At 44.1% G+C, this 25,956-nt stretch overlaps 1 protein-coding gene across 1 annotated transcript in view; it reads right to left on the bottom strand.

Moving 5' to 3' along the window:
* Positions 1–538: 538 nt before the first annotated feature.
* Positions 539–25,956, bottom strand: part of CACNA2D4 (calcium voltage-gated channel auxiliary subunit alpha2delta 4) — a 164,304-nt gene continuing 138,886 nt past the window's right edge. The window contains 9 exon segments of the mRNA XM_030549257.1: positions 539–1,345; positions 2,451–2,533; positions 4,379–4,491; positions 9,742–9,859; positions 11,089–11,109; positions 12,371–12,426; positions 14,442–14,494; positions 16,120–16,195; positions 17,816–17,886. Of these exon segments, the coding sequence (XP_030405117.1) occupies positions 1,250–1,345; positions 2,451–2,533; positions 4,379–4,491; positions 9,742–9,859; positions 11,089–11,109; positions 12,371–12,426; positions 14,442–14,494; positions 16,120–16,195; positions 17,816–17,886 (687 nt within the window). The 3' untranslated portion in view covers positions 539–1,249.

Below are 25,956 nucleotides of genomic sequence, written 5' to 3'. Positions count from 1 at the left end.
AGAATCATGAGTGGGGGACTGCCACTGTCTCCAGCCCAGCCTGAGGCTTCAGCAATTGATTAGGACAGCATAGCTCTGAAGTTAGTGCTTGGTTCTTAGCTGCTTCTGCAGAGAAAGCAGATGGCAGCACAAACCCCACTTCTTATTTTTTCCTTACTTACAAAAAGAAGAAGGTCCTATGTCTGAAGGGGCTGTTTCGTTTTGTTTTTAATAGACAGGTGCCTTTCCCTTTTGTATGCAGGCTTGTTAGACTTTCCAGGATGCTCAATCACGTTTTAAGAGCAGTCAGTTCTGGGGACCAAAGCTCTATGGCAGTTTCTGCTGAAATAAGTATAACTAGCCAAGCTGTGCTACTTCCTCTGCTTGGGTCTCCTTTTAAGTCAGTGTAATCCCCATTATGAATTGCATAACACTGATGTGGGGAATCTGGTCTCTAGGAACTGCCCTGTGTTGAGGAACCGCCTCCTTGTGCAGAGCCTCACTGAGGTGTTTTCCCTTTACTGCTGCCCTGCCCTGCAGTTTATGCCTAACTCTGGTCATCACTGGCTTCCCCCTGTGCCCCGTAACCACTAGGAATCCAAGGTGCTGAAAATCCTTGAGCCCGGTGAGCAACATGTTCAGTAAATAAAATTTCATAGCTAAACCCTAGCAGTTCCTGAAGGGCAATGTGTGCCCAGTTCAAACCATCCTACGCAGTAAACCAACCTGGTGTGGCACAGCAAGGCAGATTATATGGAGAGCTCTGCTATGTAGTGGATAGCACTAATGAAATCCCCACTGCATCTGCATGGACTCCATCACTAGCATGGATGGGAGCAGAACTAGTCACAGGAAGATGGCATCAGATATTCCTGGAGCCTTCACATTCCCTCATGAGCGCAGCTGATCTGTCAGGTAATGTCCCCAGAGCTGGGAATATCCAATCCAGTATTTATTGCATAGACAGTTAATCCCATTTGATTCATAGCCGTGGTGGCCAGGACTCAAGCTGCAAGTTCTTCCGGAAGAAACAGCTTCTTTGTAAACACAAAACTGAACTATAAGCCTTTTGTCCGAGAGACAGGCCAATATGTGAGGGATATCTAATGCCTTGTCCCCACAAGTCCACAGGGAGTCATAGTGCCTACATCGTGGGCTCCTCCCCTCCTACAGCTCCAACTCTCTGACTCTAAGAATGTCCCCGGGAAGTAGTGGACTCCCTTGTATTATCCACCATTTCTGCAAACTCTAAGGATCGTGGTAGACTCTGTCATCGCAGGAGGAGAGCAAAGGTCACTAGTGCTAGGAGGAGTAATGTCAGCGAGGCTGAGATCTCAGCAGCTCCACCGCAGTCCTGAGCATTCTCCTGAGAACAAATGAGAAGGAGGCAAAAGATCAGCAAATCTATTTCTAGGGTCACAAGAGGGCAAGTAAAATGATTCATTCCACTGACAGGATGCCCAGGGGCTCATGGAACATAAGGGGTGGAGGCTGCAGCCAGCGCAATGACAGAGGCAGTGAATACTGTGAGACAATATTGCTCTGAGCAGAGAGGAAGGGACAGGTCAAGAGTAAGGGTATCATGCCTTCAGGCTCGGAGACCCTCCAAGCGCATGTCACCCATTCATGTAGACAGCTGGAAAACCAACCGTCCTAACAACCTCTGTCTTAAGAGTTCTTGAAGACCCATGCACTAGTACCAGAAATTGCTCCCTCAGCCTCTGAGTGCTGTAGGATCCACACCCCATGGCATTGGTGCTGGGATTCAGGGCCCCAAAGCCTGCATGGACTTACCTCCTGTGCTGCCCCTCTGCAGCCTTTGGCATGCAACCTGCTCCAGTTTATAGGCTTTGAGGGATTCATGCACAGCCATTTCCTAGTGCAAGGATCTGCACTTCCTGCCTTTAGGTGCAGTAGGCTGAGGCAGCAAAATCTCTTGGGTCCATGGCTGGCTGCATATGTACAGGATTTGCCATTTGCTAAAACACGTGGTGTAGGGGACTAGGATCTTATGCTCTAAAAAGAGAGGCTTCTGCCAGCAGGGTTGCCAGGTGTCCATTTTTTGACTGGAGCACCCGGTCGAAAGGGGACCCTGGCGGCTCCGGTAAGCACTGCTGACTGGGCTGCTAAAAGTTTGGTTGGCGCAGGGCTGGCGGGCTCCCTATCTGGCTTCATGCAGCTCCCTAGAAGCAGCCGGCATGTCCCTCCGGCTCCTAGGCATGGGGTGGCCAGGGAGGCTCCACGTGCTTCCCACACCCTGACTGCTGCCTCCGCAGCTCCCATTGGCTGGGAACCGCAGAGGGGGCAGTTTTGTGTTTTTGAAAAGATGATCACCCTAATTAAGTGGGAAAACCCCTATAGGATCATCACAAGCTCTTGGGCATTTCTGAGCCTATGCAGTAAGTGTAGTGGTGTGAATGAGACCGAACACCCTCCAGCCCCAGCTGCATAGCCCATGGTCCCTACTGTACCTCCGGGTGGAATGCGTGGCAGGTATCTGGCCGCCGTCTCAGTTTCTGGGAGCGCATCCTGTCGCACTTCACCGAAGCATTATGTGTATTGCCATTAAGATCAACAGCATTTAGATAGGGACAAAAGCAGCACAGACAAAAGACTGTGAGGTCTCTCACACAGCCTAGCGAGACTGACTGAATCTTAGAGCTGTGTCCAAGGGCCCTAGGAATTCAGATGGAGGGAGGATAAGAGGGGACAGAGGCAAACTCACAACGCGGGAGGACGAGTCTCCAAGACTGTAAAAAGAAATAAGCTGTGGTATGGAAGCAAAAGATTATGGGGAAAAAAAGCACAAGCTGGCCCTGTGCCAGGGAGGGAGCGTACAGAAGAGAGGCTGGGGAGAAGGTGGAAATGCTTAGCTGCTTTATTTCATGGTGATGGGATAATAGAGACAGAAAACTTAATGTGACCATAGTTAATGAGGAAAGGGCATGATCCTGCAGGACTGACTTAAAGAAACAACTGCTGAGGGCAACTTACCTGAACTCAGAATAACTGGGCCACTGTTCTCAGACATCTGTTCTACCATCACCATCACGTCTGTCTCTTTCCTCCCCCTATTATCCCAACCCCTCTACCATGGCTATTCTTTAATATCACAAATCATGCCAACTAGTCATTGCTTTTCCTATTAACTGTATTTGAGCCTGCTGAGGGAGCTAGCGGGTGATACCAGGCACAGAGTTAACTGGTCAGTATGGAAGTGTCTGACATGTAGCTTCTATGACCTTCTCCAGCACTCCCAGGGGCTGGCAATTGGGAAGTCATGTTTCCAGTCGCTTAGGTTCCCAGTGATCCTTGTTCAGAATTTTTGTATATTCTGTAGCGGAGGGCAGCAGGATAATTTTGTGGTTAAGGCATTGCCTTGTGTGCAAGGTGATAAAGTTTTGACTCCTGCCTCAACCACAGGCTTCCTGTGTGAGCGTGGGCAAGTCACGGTGGTTTTGTCCCTCAATTTTCCCATCTGTAAAGTGCGGCTAACAATACTTTCCTGCCTCTCAGAGGTGCTGGGGCATTTAGTTGCTTTGTGTTTGTGAGCCATTTTGAGATTATCTGCTCGTGCTCTACAAAAACAAAGCATTCCAGCTGTTCTCCCTGTGTTGTTTCAGAAGTCCCCAGATGAGGTTTTCTAGTGTATTTAAATAAGCTGCTGACCCTAGAAGGACTGGTGCATCAGTGAGTGCGTTCCCTAGAATCCCAGCGTAGTCTGCAAAATGCCCTCCCTCTGTAGCTTATAGAAATCGGTAATGGCCGACTGAGGCCAGTTCACAAGGGGAGAGATGGGTCCAGCTTCCACTTGTGGGTAAGTAACTGGCTATTTATAAGGGGCAGTAACAGAACAGGAAGGACTATTGTATATTTAACAAGTTACAGCTCAGTCATGAGTCCTCATGTGTACCTGTGCTGGGGAAGAGGGGGAGTGAGGATCCGTGTACACCCCTGCTTGGGCTACTGCACAGGGCTGGAGTCCACACTGGGCTGCTGCTCCGTTCCCCTGCAGGTATGTGGGGCAGGGAGTGAGCATAGATATCTACACAGTGAATGGTTGCACTGAATTGCAGTGAATGGTTGGCACAGCACTTTGCTCATCACAGTGGAGGTCACTTTTCAACACCAGGCTCTAAATGGGGTTAGAGTTCTTGTGTTAATTTCCAGCCACCCCTCTAACCTGCCTGCTCTCTCTCTGCTCCCTCCACCATGCCTATCTGTTGTATCCACACTTGCATCCTGCTGCATCACAAGTGGAGCTATACCTCCCTGCTCTCTCCTCCCCCAGGCTAATTGCTACAGGAACAGATCCTCCACCCCCAGACTAATTGTTGCAGTGGGAGAACAGCAGAAAGGGCTGCAGAGTCTAACACACGCTGTGATAGAAGGAGGATATATTTGACTTCTTTTGCTTCCAGGAGGACAGGTGGGAAGATGCTGCAGTCACAGGCAGCATCTGTAACCAGGAGCAGGAGGTTACTGTTGGCAATCTGCTGTGCTACAAACATCCTGTAGGAGGGAGAGAGAGAAAGCATATCCCCCCACCCACCCCAAAGCAGGTGGTTAGAATAGCATATAGGGAAATTGCAGCACCTGGTAATGGCCATGGGCAAGGAATACAAGTAGAAGAGAGAATGGGAAAGAGATGGCAGGAGGGAAAGGGAAGGGAGAGGAACAGTGAAGAGAGAGAATGTGGGGGAAGGAGAGGTGATGTTCAGTTGACGAAATTATTAAGGTACCTTTTTATCTTCAGATAATGCCAAACTCATTTGACTTTTAAAAAATCCAAACGAGGCAAATACACGCACGTTTGTGTGTGTTTATATATTGTCCTATAAAGGTAAGAATTTGCTTAGGTTGGAGAAACTTGGTTGAGAAAAATAGTGATACAAAACAGCACATTCATGTAACGTGGTTGCGTGATGCTTGCTGTCTCTTTGCATTTGCTGAGTTTTGTGCCATTGAAAAATGCATTTTTGGTGCTCTGAATCTATTTATGAGTTTGGGTCAAATTTGACATACAGCTTTGGTTGAGAAACTGAAGTTCTCCTCTCCCCCCAAATATTCAGCATGTTTTATTTCAAATGTTTGTTTTGAACATTTGGAAATGTTTTCTTTTGCCTTTTTGTTTCATAAAATTTCAGATTCAGATTTTCCAATATCTTTATTTAAAAAGCACTCCCAAACATGGGGAGATGTAATAAACACCCAAAATGGGCCACATGAAATAGAAAAACTGGTCAATTTGAAATCAAATTTTTCAAAAATATTTTGTTTGATTTGAAACAAACTTTTAATTTTTTTTCAAGTTTTGACAAATATTTTTGTAAATGGTTTTGATTTGAATCCAGACAGATTTTTCAGTTCAGTCCTCAAACCAATCCCCCTGCCGTTCTTCTCTCAGCTCTGGTGATGCCCACAAAAGCAGTCTCTCTAAAAAGTCAGTTGAAACAAGTGTGAACTGCAGTGCTCTGCTGCCCTCTGCTGGGAGTTTGAGGGGACAGGATATTCTGTAATCTGCAAACGTTGAATGGAAGAAGATGCTGTGCAGCATTGTGTAGTGATGATGGCAAAATAAGAGTGTGCATTTTTTTCATCCTCATATGCAAGCTCCCCACAGACCAGGACACGCCAGCTCAAAGTGGCACCAGACCCTGCCAGAACAACCTGTAAAACCTGCAGATCTATCTCCACTGCTACAAAGATCAACACCACAAGCAACACACCTTTCAAGATCCATAGATCCTACACATGCCTATCACAACATGTGGGTGAAACCAGACAATCACTACACTCTTGACTGAATTCACTCAGGAAAATAAGACAAAAACACCCTATCACCTGTGGGTGAACGCTTTTCACAGAGCGATCACTCTAAATCCGCATCCTCAAAGGAAACCTGCACGCTTTCAAACGCCAAGCCTGGGAGCTTAAATTCATAACTCTGTTAGACATTAAAAATCATGGAGTGATCAGAGACACTGGATTTATTACAATCATCTGTAATTATCTAACCCCCTCTTTCGGTCTTATGACTGCAGAGGTATGAATGGGCTACTCTGCCTTGAATGGTCCCTTATAATATGTGCTAACTACTTACGCTAAACAATCTTTTCCACCTTGGACTGTGCTATGATGCTCTCAGTAAGTTTCCCAGCCCTGAAGAAGAGCTCTGCGTGGCTCAAAAACTTCTCTCTCAGCAACAGAAGTTGGGCCAATAAAAGATATTACCTCACCCACCTTGCAGCTTCTGTGGGCAGCTTCTAATATATGTATAGGTGGCTGGCAGTGTACTCATGGGTGAGTGTAAGGGAGAATCAGAATGCAGTGCCCACTCTGCTTTATGCTCCTGTGCAGGCTACCTGGCCCTGGGGTCCAGAAAGCTCACACTCCACACTTGCCTCTCCCACCCTCCGTAGAGCTGTGCTGGGGATGGTAGCTTGATTTGTTACTGGTAGGAGGAAGCAGGAGGTGGGAGAGGAAATTGTGACCTATTCTCGATTCCTACTGGCAAACTCACAATTTAGCTCTAAATGTTCATTCTAATAAACATAGCTCCACTCTAGCTCCATATGTATTTCCCAGTCTGCACAATTCAGAGGTTCATAGACTGCAAGGGACTATTAGACCATCTAAATTGCCCCTCCTATATATCACAACCCTTTAAACTTCACCCAGAAACCCCTGTATTGAGCCCAGTAACTGAGGGTGTGTTTGGCTAACGCACATCTTCCAGAAAGGCAACCAGTCTTGCTATGAGGACATCAAGAGCTGGAGAATCCATTCACCTCTCTTGGTGGCTTATTCCAAGAGCTAATCGGCCTCACTGTCAAAAATACGTGTCTTATTTCTAATCTGAATTTGTGTGGCCTCATCTTCCATTCATTGGTTAATCTTATTATGCCCTTCTCCACTAAAGAACCCTGTAATTAGTACCCAGTGTTTTCTCCCCATAAAGGTTCTTATGCTCAGTAATCAAATCACATCTCACTCTTCTTTTTGAGACTCTAAACAGATGGAGCTCTTACAACACTCACTGTAAGGCATTTTCTCCAGCCCCTGAATAACTTTGGTGGCTTGTTTCTGCATCTTCTCAAACTGTGCAACCTACTTTTCAAAGGACACCAGACCTGTACACAGTATTTTAGTATCAGTCTGACCAATGCAGTGTACCGAGGTGTAAATCACCTCTTTACTCCTACTCGCTACTCCTCTGTTTGTACATCCAAGGATCACATTAGCCCTTTTCCCCACAGGATTGTATTGGGAGCTCCCCTTGAGTTGCTTGTCCACTGTGATCCCCTGTTTTTTCAGTCTCTGCTTTCTAGCATATAGTCCAGTCTGTCGTCGTGGCCTGCATGCCTTGTGTCATAAACAGATAGCTAAGGGTTAATGTCTCTTTCACCTATAAAGGGTTAACAAACAGTGACCTGCAAACACCTGACCAATCAGGAGACAAAATACTTTCAAATCTTGTGGAGGGAAGCCTTTGTTTGAGGGTTTTGGGTTTGGCTTTGTTCTCTCTGGGTCCTGGACGGGACTAGAGGTGCAACCAGGTTTCTGCCAATCTCCTGCTACAGTCTCTTATCTATTCAGAATTGTAAGTAAGAAAAGGTGGTCATAGTCTTTTAATTTGTGTTTTTTTTTCATTTGCATATGTGTACTTGCTGGAAATAGCTTAAATTGTGTTTCTGCTGGAGAAAGTTTTTCTATTGTTTATAAGTTAAAAGACCCTATAACTTTTTACAATCTAAAGTGCAGAGATAAACCTTTTACTTTTTTCTTTCTTTTTTATTAAAAGTTTTGCTTTTAAGACCTGTGTGATTTTTTTCTCCTAGTTAAGGTTCAAGGGAATTGGTGCGGAGAAGGGAAGGATAAATTTTCTCTTTGTGTTAGATTCACGCAGCTTGAATCTGTAGTGCCTCTGGGTGAGGGGGAAGGTAACACTCTTCTTGGTGTGGTGATTCAAGAAGCTGAATCAGGTGATCTCCTAGTATTCCCAGGGCGGGAAGGAGCTGGGAGGAAAAAGGGAGGGGGAAGGGAATGGTTTATTTCTCGTTGTTGTGAGACTCAAGGAATTTGGGTCTTGGGACCCCCAGGGAAGGTTTTTGGGGGAGACCAGAGTCTATCAGGCGCTCTACTCTAAGTCTTGATTGGTGGCAGCCTATCAATCTAAGCTGGTAATTAAGCTTAGGGGAATTCATGCTAGTACCCATATTTTGGATGCTAAGGTCCAGATTTGGGAATTTATACTTGACACTTTGGCCCTAGATAGACAACTTTGCATTTGTCTGTATTAAAAAGCCTTTTGTTTGGGCCCAGGTTACCAAGTGGTCTAGGTGGCTCTGCATGACTGCACTGTCTTATCATGATTTGCCAGTCTGTGTCACCTGCAAGTTTTATCAGCAGTGATTTTATATTTCTTTCCAGATCATTGACAAAAATGGTGAATAGCACTGATCCCTGTGGAACCTTACTAGAAACACCACTCTCCCCCTTTCTTTGAAGATTTCCCATTGACAATTACTTTTTGAGATCTGTCAGTTAGCCAGTTCTTCATCCATTTAATGTGTTCTAGCAATACTGTGTAGTGCTAATTATTAAATCAAAGTGTCATGTGGTGCTAAGGCCACTGTCTTGCAAAAATCTATTACATCTACACAGTGACCGTTATCAACCAAACTTGTAGTCTCCTCACAGAATGAAATCAGGTTTCAACCATGTTAACTAGCATTAATTATATACCTGTTTAATTCTTTATCAATTGAATCCGATGTCAGTTTTTCCATTGTTTTGCCTGGGACTGATATCAGGCTAACTGGTCTACAGTTACCTAGACATCTGTTTGATTTGTTGAGAGTCCACACTTGGGTTCTGTGAAAGATTAGATTTTGCAAAGCCTAAAATCAATAAAAATCCAAAAAAATGGATTTAAATATCTCCCTGCAGTAAGTGGGTGGCAAAGACTTCAGCATTAGGCTAGTGCATGGCAACCCGAAAGGCAAGCTGATTATAAATGAAAATGTGAAACTCACTAGCATAAGGGTAAAAATCTAATTTTAATCATTTTCAGCTTTAATAATGTAAGGGTTATTAAGAGCTGGTCACATTTTAGTTGTTGAAAAATGGCCTTATTCAAAATCAAACTTTTTTACAATTTTTTTTAATTTTCCATTTTTTTGGATGAAATTGGAAAGCAAGAAATTTACCCACTTTTTGCCTCTTTTGGTTTATAATTTTTCCTTTATTTCTTCTCTTTTCCCTGCCCCCTTTTTTCTGGGGAAAAATGGAAGGGATGAATGAAAATAGGGAGAAAAAGGAAAACTGAAAACTATTGAAAATGAATGCTTTCTAAACAGAAAATGTTTGTAAAAACTTTGAATAAACAAAAAATTGTTCCTCTCTTTAATCTGTGGAATGAAAATGACTGATTTTTGTGTGTGCAATTTGCCCACTTCCCAACCAGCTCTTGGTATTAATAGGAGATTTTGTTTTTTTTTATTTTAAAACCAGGGGTACTGACAGACCTCTCTGTCTACCTCTTCTGACATGCAATGTGGCCAGGGAGCTCCACAGATCGTGTGAGGTGCTTTAGAAATGCTAGTGACAAACAGGCACACAGTATCGGGGATTGTCCTCAAATATTGTCATTCTCTTTCAGTGATTTTCAGGTGGCATCAATGAGCTGGGATGAGCCAGAGGAAGGAGTGGAGGTCTATGGGTAAAGTCCTGAAATAAAAGGGGAGATTTATTTCTTACTTTTGGCAGTCTCCGCACTCTATCAGCCCGTTGGTCTCTCTGATGGTGTTCTCGTACACGAAGACCGGGTATTCTGTGTCACATGGCTGCAGCATATCGTGTTTCTTATGCTTGTGAGCTGCGATGGCAAAAAGAGAGGAAGTCAGAAATGAGGACTGGGGAACGGAGAGACAGAGGGCTGGTTTACACTACCCTGATAAATCGATCTAACTTACGCAACTTCAGTTACATGAATAACTATGCTGTGTCGATGGGAGAGCATCTCCCATTGACTTCCCTTACTCTTCTCATGGAGGTGGAGTACACAGATTGATGGGAGAGGACTCTCCCATCAATTTAGTGTGTCTTCACCAAACCCGCGAAATCGACACTTGCTGCATCAATTGCAGCAGTGCCAATTTACTGGTAAGTGTAGATATGCCCAGAGAAATGGGCTGAAAGAAAGTGTGGACGATGCTCCCCGCCAAAAAAGGCAAAATTGCTGACAAAAATGAAGTGCAATGATACTTAAAGCCACCAGGTGGTGCGGAGAAACCAGTGTAGAAGGAGAAATGTTTGAGATATTACTCTATGGTTACATTGAGAAAGTAAACTAGGCCTTATCTCACATACTTTTGAATTGTACTCATATAGTTAAAGTGGTACAACTTATAGCAGTACCTTATATCAGTATAGCTATTCCCATAGCCAATAAGAATAAGCTATACCAGCATAAGGTACTTTTAGACTGATGCAACTGAGTCCCCAGTTGGGTGTGGGGGGGTATATTGATTTAACTATTTTGGCATTATTATAGCTCTGTTAGTGAGGAGAAGTTAAGCCAAGATGTTGTGGAAGGAAAACCTACATTGCCTGTTACTATTTGGAGTACATAAGAGTGTAATTTATTTCATACGAAGGAGTGGGTTATCACTTGTTCATTTCCTGCATAGCTCCTGGAAAAAGAGACATTGATAGCTGGGTCTCCAAGTGCCCTACAAGGCCTAGTTAGTCAAAGGCCTCTTCATACTTGTTGATTTTATAAGTGGCCAAGGATCCATTTGTATTGTAGTAATTGGCTGGGCTTTGTCTGGTCAGCCAATCACTAAAGAGATGAGTATTTTCCCTTTTATTGACTTCTCAGAGACCTGGCCCATATCAGCAGCTCTATCACCATCCATTGGCAGGGCAAAGAATTAGTGTTAGGCGCCACTACCTGCATTACCCTGAAACCTCACTCAGGGCCGCTGGAGTTAAAAAACCAAAAGGATGGTTTGCTTGCCCCTTCCCATCTTAGGCTTCTGACTAAATGCTTTGTGAACCTCCCCTTTCCATTCCTAGGAAACTCAAATTGTTCAGTCTACTTACAATGATGGAAGACAGACTTGGCTATCCGAGTCACATAATGAAGATGGGATCACATGACAGTCACACAAGATGGCAGCACAGTGAATGTATGAAGTCACATGGGGAGATCATGGATGAAGTGAAGGGAAAATGAAAGAGAGAAGGCAGTGATGATGAATAGTACAGGAATCAGACCCTCTTGTCCCCCTCTCTCCCCAAGAGTATGATTAAAACAAAACACATCCATTTAAAGTGACACATAGTTATGGACACACAGAACCAAACCTTTCACTCACTTGATGTATCTTCTAATAAGGGCACTCTCTCCTGCACGGACAGCAGGAATGGATTTGGTAATCTAACCTGTTTCTCTCTCTCTCTCCCCCTCTTCTGTGAACCTATGTGATCCTGAAGGAAATATGCCACTCTTCAGGAGGGCCATAGTATTTATCATTTGTATTTTGCATGAAGTTCACGCTTGTTCAGAAAGCCTACACAAGTCCTATCACTTCAGAAGTCCTAGTTAATCCTTATTTTGAGGACTTAAATGGTGCTTATGTCTTGAGCTGACTCTGAACAGGATGAATTTCACCTTCTTAGCATAAGATCAAGCTCTCCAGAATACTGGGAAATGCAGAGCAACTGAAGGCCAAATACCAAAGTCAATGAGGATTTTGCTGTTGTCTTCAACAGAAGCAGGATTTACCTATGAATAACTGCTGAAGATTTCATATTACAATACAGCGTTCATACAGATCCTTCCAGCTCCTAATGAGGCACTGTGCTCAACTGCTGTGCAATGTTCTGTTTTCATTGTCTTGACTGATAGATACCTTATAGAATGTAGTAGGAAATGACAAATTATAGGTTTTAAAAACCATCCTGTATCATTTAACAGAATTATATGTTGGCTATAGAATTCCATAGAACCTGAGGAGTCTTTTAACTGAATATGCATCACAGCTGACTTATATATTCAGTTGGTCCAATGTGGGGAAAACTTATCAGGGAACCAGGGGAGAAGAAACCATTCTACCACTTCCCATGATATTAAGCTGCTGTAAAGTCACTGTAGCCCCAGGCAGTGGGACACTGAAACAAGAACTTCATTCTGAACGCTTTTCAGCTTTGGAGCTTTCAGCAGGTCTTGAACATGGTGGTAATAGGACCCGGAGACTAAATTCCTAGTGCCAATATGCGAGTGTTGCCTTGGCACTGTGCAAAATTTCTCTGTGTAACTCCTTCCTCCAGTGGTGCTGTAACATTTGTGTGCTATGGGGCAGCTGTACTTCTGCATACTTACCATCTGCCAAGCTGTCTGAGTGCCAGAAGCCACAAATATTGAACTCCAAAAGAAATCTGGTAAAAGAGCAAGAAAGGACATTTTGCAGTAGTTCAGAAGGATACAGGTGTCACAGAGATGGCCCAGCGGACTGCCATGGCCTAAAGAGCCCAAGTCCTAAAATGTGCAATGTGAATTTTCTTGCAGCAGAAGCCCGAGACCTTTTTCACCCTTTCAGCACATCCCTTTGGCTCTCTGATTTGCTTTGTTCATGATAGAATGGCTTATTCCCAAAGGACATTGTAGGCAGGGCCGGCTTTAGGCTGATTCCCCCGAATTGGGCCCCCGCCTAAGAGGGCCCTGCACCCTAAAGAAGAGCGCCTAACTTAGGCGCCTTTTTAATTTTTACTCACACAGTGGCACTCCGGGTCTTCTTCGGTGGATCCTTCACTTGCTCTGGGTCTTCGGCGGCATTTCAGCGGCGGGTCCTTCAGTGCTGCAGCCCGCAGAAGACCCGGAGCGCCGCCAGGTGAGTCATCCCTGCCGGGGTCCCGCACTTCCTAAAGCCGGCCCTGAGTGTAGGCTGCCCTCCACTCAGTACATTCATTAGCTCTGTGGCCTTTGAGGCTGAGAAATGACTCAAGCATCTTGAGAACCAGCTGTGGAGTAAGTATTGATCAGTGTGACAGAAGTGGGTACTATGCAAAGACAGTGACGGGGCAGTGTGTGCCTGGTGAACTAATCTGTACTAAAGATGGGCTCAAGCCTTGGACTCTGGATCTTTTGCAAACTTCAAGGATGTTTAGGTTCAGTGCTTCAGTTTGGGCCCAATGTAAAAATTGATCGAAGTTGCAATATTTGGACCCAGATTTAGATCTGAACTTCCTCTCAATCTGAGGGGAAGCTGACTCCAATGCTCCTGTTTAAATCTTTCTCTCCCTTCCCCCCTGTCCTCCTCAACACTGCACCATGTGCAGGAAACACAGGGTATAGTCTCCAGCATGTCACTAGGATCCTTAATTGAACAGACTACTTTCTTCTTTTTTTATCTTTTTTTTTTTCAACTGAAAAATTGTTCTCAACTGATCCTAGTCAAATCTGAAAAGGAAGGATGGTCTAGTGGTTAAAGGAACTGCATGGGGAGTTGGGAGCTCTAGGTTATATTTCTGGTTCTGCCACAGACTTAGCACTTTGACCCTGGGCAAATCACGTGATTACTCTGTACCTCTGCTTCCCAATCTGCAAAGTGGGAATATTAGTACTTCTGTATTTCACAGGGCTGTGGTAAGGTGCTCCAGTATTATGGTGATAATGCTACAGAAATGCCTATGCAGTAGAACAGTGTTTCTCAAACTGGGGTTGCCACTTGTGTAGGGAAAGCCCCTGGTGGGCTGGGCCGGTTTGTTTACCTGCCCATTCCTCAGGTCCGGCCGATCGCAGTTCCCACTGGCTGCTGTTTGCTGCTCCGGGCCAATGGAAGCTGCTGGGAGCGGTGCTGGCTGAGGGACATACTGGCCACAGCTTCCAGAGCTCCCATTGGCCTGCAGTGGCGAATGGTGGCCTGTGGGAGCCGCGATCAGCCGGATCTGCTGATGGGGCAGATAAACAAACCAGCCTGGCCCGCCTGGGGCTTTCCCTACATGAGCGGTGACCCTAGTTTGAGAAGCACTGGAGTAGAACTGCAGTAGAACCTCAAAGTTATGAACACCAGAGTTATGAACTGACCAGTTCACCACACACCTCATTTGGAACCAGAATTATGCAATCAGGCAGCAACAGAGACCTAAAAAAAAAAAGCAAAGCAAACTAGGTACAGTTCTGTGTTAAATGTAAACTACTAAAAAAAATAAAAGGAAAGCAGCATTTTTCTTCTGCATAGTAAAGTTTCAAAGCTGTATTAAGTCAATGTTCAGTTGTAAAGTTTTGAAAGAACAACCATAACGTTTTGTTCAGAGTTACACACAACCGCCATTCCTGAGATGTCTGTAACTCTGAGGTTCTACTGTAGTCATGTCTTAACAACGAGCCTGTGCATGTATTTGTCTTAGATCTCTCCCCTGTTGGTGTGATTCTCCCAAACTGTTGTACTCACGTGAGGAAATCACTTATCAGCCACTTCGCTGCAGCAAGAAAGGTATAAATGGGCTGGAGAAAAAGAAAAAAGAGAAATACAATAAAGTTCTGCTCACAGAAAAGACAGTCGTCCTGTAGGACTCGATATTTCATCTAGGTTCTCTCTGTCAAGCAAACTCTTGGAGACGGGCTAAAATTTAAGCTCTTGGAATCAAGGGAAATTTGCAAAATGCATCAAAAGCCAGTGGAGTCTCCTTGCTACCAATAATATCTCCACACCTCCACTCGCATTGGGTCAGGGAGTTTATCCCAAATGGGCATGGGACTTTGAAGATGTCATTACTTGATGATTTTTCTCTGGTATGGATGACCTCTGATAGCACAGAGCAGGGAGGAAATAAACCTACTAAATGGGACAATGACAGTCTAGAACGCTGTTATCATCTGATGGAAAGTGGTACTTTGGGTACAAGCTGCAGCATTAGTAGCTTTGCACTGTAGTTAGTGTTGTCTGCTATTGATAACACAGCATCTTAACCCCATATCCATCCAGCCTTTCTTTAAAGTGGATTGCCTAGTGCCCAATCTACCCAGGGCCGGTGCAACCATTTAGGTGACCGAGGTAGTCACCTAGGGCACTAGGATTTGGGGGGTGCCATTTTCTTGGGCAGTAACCACAGTGGCCGGATCTTCGGCTGCCCAGGTTGCCACCAGCATTTAGGCGGAGGGAGCTGGGGCAGGGGGGCATGGGGAGGGCTGACTGCAGCAAGGGGGTGTGTGTGGCATGCACTGAAACTCCCCGCCCCAGCTCACCCCTGCTCTGCCTCCTCCCTGAGCACGCCATGGCTGCTTCACTTCTCCCACCTCCCTGGCTTGTGGCGCTGAAGCTGATTGGCACCGCAAGCCTGGGAGGCAGGAGAAGTGAAGCGGCCACAGCATGCTTGGGGAGGAGGCGGAGCAGGGGTGAGCTGTTTCACTTCTCCTGCCTCCGAGATTTGCGGCACTAATCAGCTTAGGCGCCACAAGCCTGGGAGGCAGGGGAAGTGAAGCAGCCATGGTGTGCTCAGGTGCTCGTGCACGGAGCAGGGTGAGCTAGGGTGGGCAGTGGGGAGCTGCCGCAAGGGGGGTGCCTCGGCAGGGCGGGGAGCTGCTGTGTAGAGGGGGGCACATGTGCCTGAGGGCGTGGGGGGGCACAGGGTGAAAGTTTCGCCTAGGGTGCGAAACATCCTTGCACTGGCCCTGAATCTACCTACCTTTTTAGCTAGTTCCTGGCCTACATGCTATTCTCAGAACATATAGCCTTGGTCCCTCTATTCCATGTCTTCATCTCTTCCATGGTAGTCTGAATGTCTCTTCCTAGAGGACTTTCTCCTGATGCTGACATTGCAATGCCCAGTCAATGCCTTCACTTTCATGTACAGATTGTAACCTAAGAAAAGCCTGGCACTGTACTGGTGACAGTTCATTGCATAGATTTCTGTGGTTCCCTATATGCTTGATAGGCATGATGGGACTGCATGTAAATGGCTGAAGGAAATGGAGTTGCATTGATCTATGTCAGGTTTGAATTTCCCATCACTGGAGAACAAACAACTCCTTATCTCTTAACAGGAATGTGTTCCAAGGCACTAGAGAAGTTCTGGACCAAACTACCGATGAGCATTCGTGCAATGGGCTGACTGTAGGGAGATACGTACACTGAGCAGGGGCTGGGCTCCACTGTGATGATGGTAGGGCATTTTGCACATGGCCTGATAGTCGTACATCGTCACCCTATAAAATCAAAGCAAAACAAGCAAACAGTCAAAAGCAAGAAGTGTGACCATCCATGAGATGGTCAAGTGTGAGCTAATTTTTTTTCCTACTCAGGCTACATCCTGGATATATTTTTGTACATAAGAATTGCCATGCTTGATTAGACTGATGGTCTAGCTAGTCCACTGTCTGGTCTGTGGGTAATGCTGGATGCTGCTGAGAGAAGTGTTGTAGCTGCTGTAACTTTTATGTTGAAATGTTCCCAATTAATATGAACTTCTTAAAGAAAAAGGTGCAACAAAACACAACTTAGTTTTCAGATTAGAGCCCTGAGTCGGTTACAGACAATCTATTTAGCAAAGGACCACTAGGCGACACGGTGAATGACAAAATTGAACTTGATTTAAAAAAAAAAAGATTAGTTAAGCAAACAGGCATGCTATTACTACTTACACAATACTTCAGTTATACTCATACTTGACTGTGAAATGGTATGTCAGTGGGTGATTAGTCCACTGACAACAGAGCAAAGTAAAGTTTTGTGAGCTTGGAACCTAATGGTATTTTTTTGATATTGATTGGAACTTTCCTCTTTTAACAAAATGACTTAAAACTATTATAAGAATAATTAACATTAAACACTTATTACCATATTCACATTTTTGCTACCTTTTTATTGGTTTTTTACATAGCCCATTATTTAAATTAACATCTATAACAATGTATTTTCGTGCTATTAAAATTTTATCTATATTAATAAAACATTTATCATTTTAAAAAACATAGCAAGAATATGAGCAAAGTTACATTGTAGGCAACTTCAATTTTTCTGTTTTCTGGTTTTCAACTTCTCTCTAACTTTTCTTACACTAGCAACTTTAATTTCTCCATACTCTTCTACACTTAGGCTAACTTAAGCCAAAACCTAATCATAGGCTACACTGTGCACTACTGTACCATAGGAGGAAATTTCTTCCTGAATTCAGAGGTCACCATTATATGCCCTCAAACGGAAGGATTATAATTTATCTACCTGAGTAACCCCAGATGCCATTTTTAATCCATCTAAATGTTTAATTTTGTTTTTGAACTTACTAAAGAATTAATGTGCAACTAAACCAGTGAAGGACATTCAAAGGGAAAACATTTTCTACCAACTGTATTGCAGCTACTGGGGAGGTCTCTGGCAGCCAGCCAATCATTTAAAGTCTTTCAAGGTCTGATAAGAAACTGAAAAGCTTTCAACCAAAAGCAGAGAAACTTTCCATATATATAGCACCTTCTAACATATGGGACTAAGACATAGGTGCAGTTCACATAGTGCAAGACTGGGGCAGTTTGGGATTTAGATGATCCCATAATGCTTTGCAGTAGCTGCATCCAGTAAGCAAGAGAAGCCTGGCAGGAGAAGGGAGAAAAGAAGTGTGAGGATTCTGATAAGGGGGAAGATGCTAGGTGAAAGAGTGTCTGTAGGAAAATAGACAGTAGGGAAATAAATAATTGAACTTCCTGCCCCACCTCATGGTTTCCCTCATTGTCCTTAAAGCCAGCTATACCACTGTCACTGGGACAATACATTTCATCCCCACCTCTATCACCTTCTAACAGAAGAAAGGTACAGAGGAGATCTCCACTTACTGCCTGAACATTCCCATGTTTAGGAGTTGGTTCATTACTGAGCCGTCCACTTCACCAAAAAATTTTCCAGCCTGCACAGACAAAGTGATAAAAGGGGAGAGGGAAGAGAGCAATGTTAGTGTTAAAGTTCATAAGCTTTCTACTGGTGAAACCAATCCATTCTGTTTAGAAGCTGTAGGATCTACTACCTGATGAATACTGTTAATAACCAACAAGCACCTTTAAAGAGGCATCACACAGCCAGGGCTGGCTCCAGCTTTTTAGCCACCCCAAGTGGCGAAGGGGAGTGGTGGAAGAAGCCACGATTGGCGGCATTTCGGCGGCAGCTCAACCTCACCACTTCATTCTGCCGTGGGTCCTTTGCTCCGACCGGGACTGAGGGACTTGCTGTTGAAGATCCTGACATGCCGCCCCTTTACATTGGCCACCCCAAGCACCTGCTTCCTGCGCTGGTGCCTGGAGCTGGCCCTGCACGTAGCTCCAGCTTTTGACTGGCTGAGAAGTTTGAGGTGGGGCCTGTATTCTCTTGTGAATATTTGTAACCTGTGAACACGGGTTCTGAAAGCATGTGCCTCTCCTGCCTGAGCTAAAAGACCTGGCTATGTTAGCTCAAAATCTGTAGCGAACTCTTAAATCTCTGTGTGGTTCAGCGACTATAGGGGGACAGAGAGCACAATGTGTATGTGCAGTTACATGTTTATTTAGGAATCATAAGCAGTTTTGCAAATCACAGCCATACAGGTACCAAAGATGCAATATTAACAAATACAAAAATGGCTGTATCACTTTTTGTTTAAGAGAGACATTGTGCAAAGATATAGTCAGGATTATCTATTGGGCAGATTATTACAATATCAGAGGATGCAAAATCTTTACACAAGTCAATGTATGTTGCCTTTGGAGATTTTCTTGAACTCAACAACAATTCTGCCTTTACTTACTAACAAACCAGAGTAAGTCCGCTATAGTTATGTTTAACATTTGTCAAAGCAATGGTTTGTTTTCTGGCAAGTGCGCTTTCTCTGAGGATGGGATAGGGTAACTAAATATTTATTTATTGGTCTTCTGTCCATTTTGCAGTGTACAGATCTGATGGGTTAATTTTTCCATAAGAATTAACTCCCATATAGTATGGAACCATTCTGGTTTGGGCAAAAATTTCCTTTTCTAATGAGAAACTAGTTTAGCAGCCAACAGTGGATGAGAGATTAATTCTTCATTAGTGGGAGTGTGACCGTTTCCCCTAGGAAGCCCCAGGAGGATTTACCAAAGCATCATTTGATAATAATCACCGAACATTAGTAATACTTGGTTAAAAATCTCCTCTCAATACTCTTAAAGAGCCAGACATTCCCACCACACATACGTAGGCATAAAGTCACCTCTTCCCCCCCCCCCACAATAATTTCAGACACAGTCAAAGGTGTCTGAGCAAGCTGTAGCTTTTTCACCTCACTGGCTCTTTCACTCTGATTATGGTGGTTATTGGTCCAGCTGCTTCATTTAATACCATTCTGTAGCAGTAAGGAGAGCCAGAACAGTTGGAGTTAATGCAACATAATCTGTAGCTGGCATGGCAAGGTCAAAGGGCCTTGGTTGGACTATGAGTGCAGCCTGTCTAGTTCAGGAATACTGGGACGTCTTGCTAAGTTTCTGCAATTCCTCCTGAGCACAGAGGGCCTGATTCTCATTTGCAGTGGCAATGTAAACATTTAATGGATTCTTAGTATAAATGAGAATAGGGCCCAGAAAGTACATTCAGAAAACAGCAATGATCTGGCCTTTTGACCTACAGTACTAGATTTCAAAGCTAGGTACTTTTATGTACCGTGTGCTTGATAATAGCACGAGAAAACTCCATTTTTAGTAAACCCAAATGGCTCTTCATCAAAGCAACTCTTCACACTCATTAAAGCCCAACTCATAACCTTCTGCAGCTCTCAGCTTTCACTAAGCTTCTTGCTTCCTTTGGGAAGAGGTTAGTGGACCACCTCCTCCCCTCCAGCTCCCAAGGCACAGGGAGGCATGGCTTGCATGATCCACTGTCTGTTCTTAAAACTATCTCCTATACTGGATCTGTGGGTGGAATCCCTGTCATCAGCATGTGAATCAAAGCTAGGCTATCTCCCCTGGACAGGGGGTGGTGTCAGATCAAGGCAAAGGACAGCAGCATGATTGAGTGAGGAGACATGATGGAGAAGATCTCATAGCTCCTGGAGCAGCTAAGGCAATTCAATCCCAGTTGCTCATGTCATCACTGTAAGAACACACACACTTTGGCACTTTCCTCTATTTTTATCTTGAAATTTTCTCTGTATGTATAAATATCTCCAGTCTGTGTGTTCCATTCTATACATCCGAAGAAGTGAGCTGTAGCCCACGAAAGCTCATGCTGAAATAAATGTGTTAGTCTCTAAGGTGCCACAAGTACTCCTGTTCTTTTTGCGGATACAGACTAACACGGCTGCCACTCTGAAATACTGGGAAGTGTCACACTGTTGGCAGGTTCTATTTGTTTTAAACAAGAAGCCGGTTCCTTGGTTGCCTTTCTTTGGCCAAATGCAGGGAGAAATAGGAACGGGGGTCCCACCACTGTTCATGTTAGAGCAGTAACAGTTTGTGCTGTCTTGAGATGCAGATGGGGTACAGGGAGAGCTTCCTCTTGACACACACAGTACTGCATGACTCACTGGACTCTCCTGCACAGACTCATTCACGATCTGATGCGCTTCCTGGTATGTTTTGCATGATGAGCACTGCAGACAGAACTTCTGTCCTTCTCTCTTTTATACACAGACATTGGCCTCGGTATTTAAATGGCATACACTTATAAAACTGGCATTAGCATCAGGCACTAGGCACATATAACCTACATAGCTAACTTGGGTAGGGATGCAATGTAGCAAGCTGGCTGACTTGTTTCCTCAAGGAAATCCAGATTCAGGAACACTCCTCTGTGTTAAGATGGCCCACATGTGGAGATCCAGGAAGGCTGCAGTGTGGTGAGTTGTACTGTGTGGAGACCCAGGCTGGGAAAGGCTGCAATGTGGTGAGATGTCCAGTGTGCAAACACAGACCATGAAGGCTGCCCTACCCACCAGATCTCAGGCTCCCGATTTAGTAAATCTACTGCCTGTTTGGTCTCCTGGCTGGGTAGCTGCCATTTGTTCGATGTCTGTCGCAGAGGAAAAGGCTGTAGGAATCCCATGTAGGACTCAACAATTTAGAGACCAACGGTAACAGGTGAAATAAAGAGCCAATCTAAATACAAATGAAACATGAACAAAAAGTCATTGGCAAGCTGTGGACTGAGAAGAGAAATGATGAATTTCCTCAGCTCTAGGGAGTTAACAGCTAGAGTAGCTGATAGCACTGGAGCCTGCCAGAATGCCTGATCTCAGAGGCACGCGGATAATGTTTATAATTTATCTAAATCCATGATAACAGGTTTTCACTCGTCAGATCTTCCAGAGAACAGCTTTGCATAAACCCCATTTTCCATAAGACCCAGGGGCAATGCAGAGGCAACACAAGAGGAATACAGGTGCCATGTGCCCAGAACTGACAGCAGTAATGGCATTAAGCAGTCTGCCGTTGCCTTTGTCCATGGGCAAATGGCTTCAGGAATGTAACTTTTTTTATTTTATTTTTTTAAAGCACGTGAGGGTCAAGATGAAGAAATAGTCGAACTTAGTCAAAAAAACAAAACAAAACACCCTGGACCTATAAACAGTAGGAACATAGGAACTTCCCTGCAAGAGCAGACCAGGAGTCCATCTATTCCTATGGCTGACCGTAGCCAGTACCAGATGCTTCAGAGGAAGGTGCAAGAAACCCCACAGTGAAGACTTACAGAAAAATCTGTCCAAAGGGCAAGTTCCTTCCCATCCCCCTCTCAGTTGGTAGCTGATTTATATCCTGAAGCATAAGGGTTATGCCCCTTCTATATGTTTTAATCTGTCTAATGAATTGTGGATGGTCTCATTAACCATCTAAATGACCATGCTGTTTTGAAGTCTAAGTTATTGACTCAGTGAAATCTCATGGCAGTGAGTTCCACAGGTTATTGGAATGTAATGAAACAAAGGTTTTCTTTCATAATTTTTTCTTTTTCTATTTTATTAGCTGTCCATTAGTTCTTGCATTATGAAAAAAAGTAAATAGGTGTAAATATTCATCTTCTCTCTAAATTAAACCAACCTGATTTTTTCAATCTTTCCTCACGTGGAATTCTCCCCATGCCTCATTTTATCAACCATCTCTGAAGCCCCTCTATTTCTGTTATCTTCTAGCAGATGGTGGCCAGAACTAAACACACCATTTCAGGTGAAGGCATATCAGTGACTCACCTAATGGCATTACAATATTTGCAATATTATTTTCTACTTCATTCTTTATGCATAGTAACATTTTGTTTTCTTTTTTGACATCAATGTACACTGAGCAGATGTTTATGAGATATCCATAGTGCTGCCCAGGTTTCATTTCTGAGAGTTAAATTAGAGCCCAGAAATGTATACGTGTAGTTCAAAATTATTCCTTCCTATGTGCATTACCTTACATCTGTCAATACTGAATTTCAACTCCTACTGTATTGCCCATTTGTCTAGCTTTATTAAGATCTTTTGATGTTCCCCGCAGTCTTCCCTAATCTTGACTTACCTAAATTTTATCTGCGCCGTTCACCATCTTGCTCTTTCCCTCCTTCCCTTTCCCAGAGTATTGATAAATATATTCAACAACACTAGTCTAACTATGGAACCTTGGGACACCCCATTGGTAACCTTTCCTATGTTGTAAATGGACTAAAAAGGGTGTCATCAGGAGGAGGGAGAAAACTTGTTCACCTTAGCCTCCAATGATAGAACAAGAAGCAATGGGCTTAAACTGCAGCAAGGGAGATTTAGGTTGGACATTAGGAAAAAGTTCCTAACTGTTAAGGTAGTTAAACACTGGAATAGATTGCCTAGGGAAGTTGTGGAATCTCCATCTCTGGAGATATTTAAGAGTAGGTTAGATAAATGTCTATTAGGAATGGTCTAGACAATATTTGGTCCTGCCATGAGGGCAGGGGACTGGACTCGATGACCTCTCGAGGTCCCTTCCAGTCCTAGAGTCTATGAATCTATTTATTCCTATGCTTTGTTTTCTGTCTCCTAACTACTTCCAGATCTATGACAGTACTTTATTTCTAACCACGTAACTACACAGTTTCTTTAGCAGCCCCTTGTGAGGGATTTTGTCAAAAGCTTTTTGAAAAGTTCCAATAAATTATAACTGGTTCTCCATTATGTACTATTTTGTGGACACTCACAAAGAATTCTAGAAGGTCAGACAATTTCCTTTACATGTTCATTTGAGTGTTTTACAGTTCTGTTTTCAAGTATCTCTTCAACCAGTGTATCTGGTACTGAAGTAAGGCTGCAGTTATTTCCAGGATTACCCCCATTGTCTTTTTAAAAGACAGGTACAGTATCTGCAACTTTCTGATAATCTGGCATAGGGTGGATTTTAATGAAGTTGCATATTTTTGTTAGAAGGTTAAATATTTCGTTTTCCAGCTCCTTTCTACATCATCTGGCCATGCTGACTTACTGCTCTTCAGTTTGTTTGTTCCTGCATCTCATTTTTTGACATCAGAATCCCTGAGAGTGCCCCATCTTCATTATCTGAAAAGAGTAGGTTTGGGATATGTATCTCCCCAGCATCGTCTCTAGTGAAGATAGACATAAAGAAATAATTTAGGGCCAGATTCTGTCAACCTTACCCACGCTGAGTAGCACGTTACATCACAAACAGTCCCACTGAGCTTGGTGGAGTAAGATGATACTCCTCATAAGTAAGAGGATCAGAATTTGGGCCTTAACTTCTCAACAATTGTCCTTACTTGCTCTCTTTATTCCCCAATAGTCCAGCAAATGTACAAATTATCTCTCAAGTTTCCTCCTTCTGATTTACTTAAAGAATTTATTTGTTTCTGTCTTTGGCTTTTTGTTCTTCAAATTCTTCATTAATTTCTACCTGTGACAGTCTATACCACTATGGTCACAATTTTTACTAGACTATGATAATTTTTGTACAAAGTATGCTGTGTAAAGTATCATTTGAAAGCTCATAATGTGCTGAACATTTGTGTTTCAGTAAAATACATGTATCATCATTATGTGTAAAGTTATAGGATTCTACTGTATAACATTGCTGTAACATTCTCCAAGTTAAGAAAAGCAGGCCCAAACCAGTTTCTCAGGAACAAAGGACAGACCAACACCCAGTTCGGTGTTAAAGAGCTATCATGGCTTAAGCAGCCATTCTCCAACAGCAGGAAGGTCTGAATGAGAAATTTACATTTCATCACAGGATGGTTCAGAACTCACATACACAAGAGACTTTGGGCTTGTCTACATCAGAAAGTTGCAGCGCTGGTGAGGGAGTTACAGCGCTGCAACTTAGGAGGTATACACATCTGCAGGGCACCACCAGCGCTGCAACTCCCTGTTTGCAGCGCTGGCCGTACTCCCGTTTTGTCTCGGGTGTAGAGGATCCAGCGCTGGTGATTCAGCGCTGGTAATCAAGTATAGACACTTACCAGCGCTTTTCTTGACCTCCGTGGAATAAGCAGGTATCCCAGCATACCTGAGGAAGCCTCTGGTAATCAAGCTGGTCTCCTTCCCCGGTTTGCTCTCGCGTTCCCCGAACCCCCGAGCAAGCAGGTCTCCTTCCCTGCGGTTTGCAGGGGGGTTCGGGGAACGCGAGAGCAAACCGCGGCGAAGCTGGTCTCCTTCCCCGGTTTGCTCTCGCGTTCCCCGAACCCCCGACCAAGCAGGTCTCCTTCCCTACGGTTTGCAGGGGGGTTCGGGGAACGCGAGAGCAAACCGCGGCGAAGCTGGTCTCCTTTCCCGGTTTGCTCTCGCGTTCCCCGAACCCCCCTTGAAGCCGCCCAACAGCGCTGCAGCGTGGCCACATCTAACACCACTTGCAGCGCTGGTTGCTGTAAGTGTGGCCACTCTGCAGCGCTGGCCCTATACAGCTGTACTAATACAGCTGTAACAACCAGCGCTGCAAAATTTTAGATGTAGACATGGCCTTTGTCTCCAGCACTCCAGCTGGCTCAAAGGGGGGACAGTGATATAAAAATGAGAGACAGTGGCCTCCAATTCACCTCTCTTCCTTCCTTCTCTCTGCTCATAATATCAGTGAATACCTGAAGGACACTGAACTAAGGGGAGACTGAAAGGAGACCCAGCCTGCGAAATATACTGCAGTGTAGGGTGAGGAAAACCTTTGCTTTGAATTTTGTTAGTCTAAGTTAACCATTAGCTTGCATTTTACTTTTTTTTTTCTTTTTGTATCCAATCCTGACTTCTATGCATCATCACTTGCAATTATTTAAAATCCATCTTTCTGTAGTTAATAAACGTATCTTATTGTTTTATCTTAACCAGTGTGTTTGGATTAAAGTGTGTGGGAAACTCCATTTGGCCTAAAATAGGCCTGTGCATATCATTTTCCTTTGTTGAAATGATGGACTTTCTATAAGCTTGCATTGTTCAGTAGTCTGCTGGACAGTATAAGATGCATAGCTCTGAGAGATAAGTCTGGGACTAGAGAACTTGCTGGTGTTGCTCTGCGGTTTAATTCATGAGTGACTAGTGAGCAGCACTCAATACTTGGTAGCTGGGAGGGATTTTACATGCTAGAGGCTGTGTGTGAGCAGGCCAGAAGTTGATGTTCTTACAGCAAAGCAGGGTAAGAGGCATCCCAGGTTGGAGAGTGGAGGGGACACTGCTGTCCAACAGTCCAGACTGTACCCTGGGAAATGTCACATTACCTTACACTGTACCTGCCATAGTTTATGCTCCTTTCTATTGGCTTCACTTGAGCTGGATTTCCATTTTCTGAAGGACACTTGTTTGGCTTGAGAACCCAGCCACTTAACCATCCTGTTTCTTTTCTTGCCTTTCTGCTTCTGTTAATGTCCTTTCCGACTCTCGTAGATTATGTCGGTAGCCTCCACGGTCAGGGTAAGAATTTTTATTTCTTTACTTTTGACATAAAAACCTTTTGGACTAGTTTCTTCGTTATCTTTAAAAATTCCCTTGCTAAAGTTGTCACAGGCCTTTGGTACCTTCTCTCCCCCAAGG

This window comes from Gopherus evgoodei, chromosome 1, assembly GCF_007399415.2.
Source record: "Gopherus evgoodei ecotype Sinaloan lineage chromosome 1, rGopEvg1_v1.p, whole genome shotgun sequence".
NCBI classification, from domain to species: Eukaryota; Metazoa; Chordata; order Testudines; family Testudinidae; genus Gopherus; species Gopherus evgoodei.
This window is presented reverse-complemented; position numbering and strand designations above follow the sequence as displayed.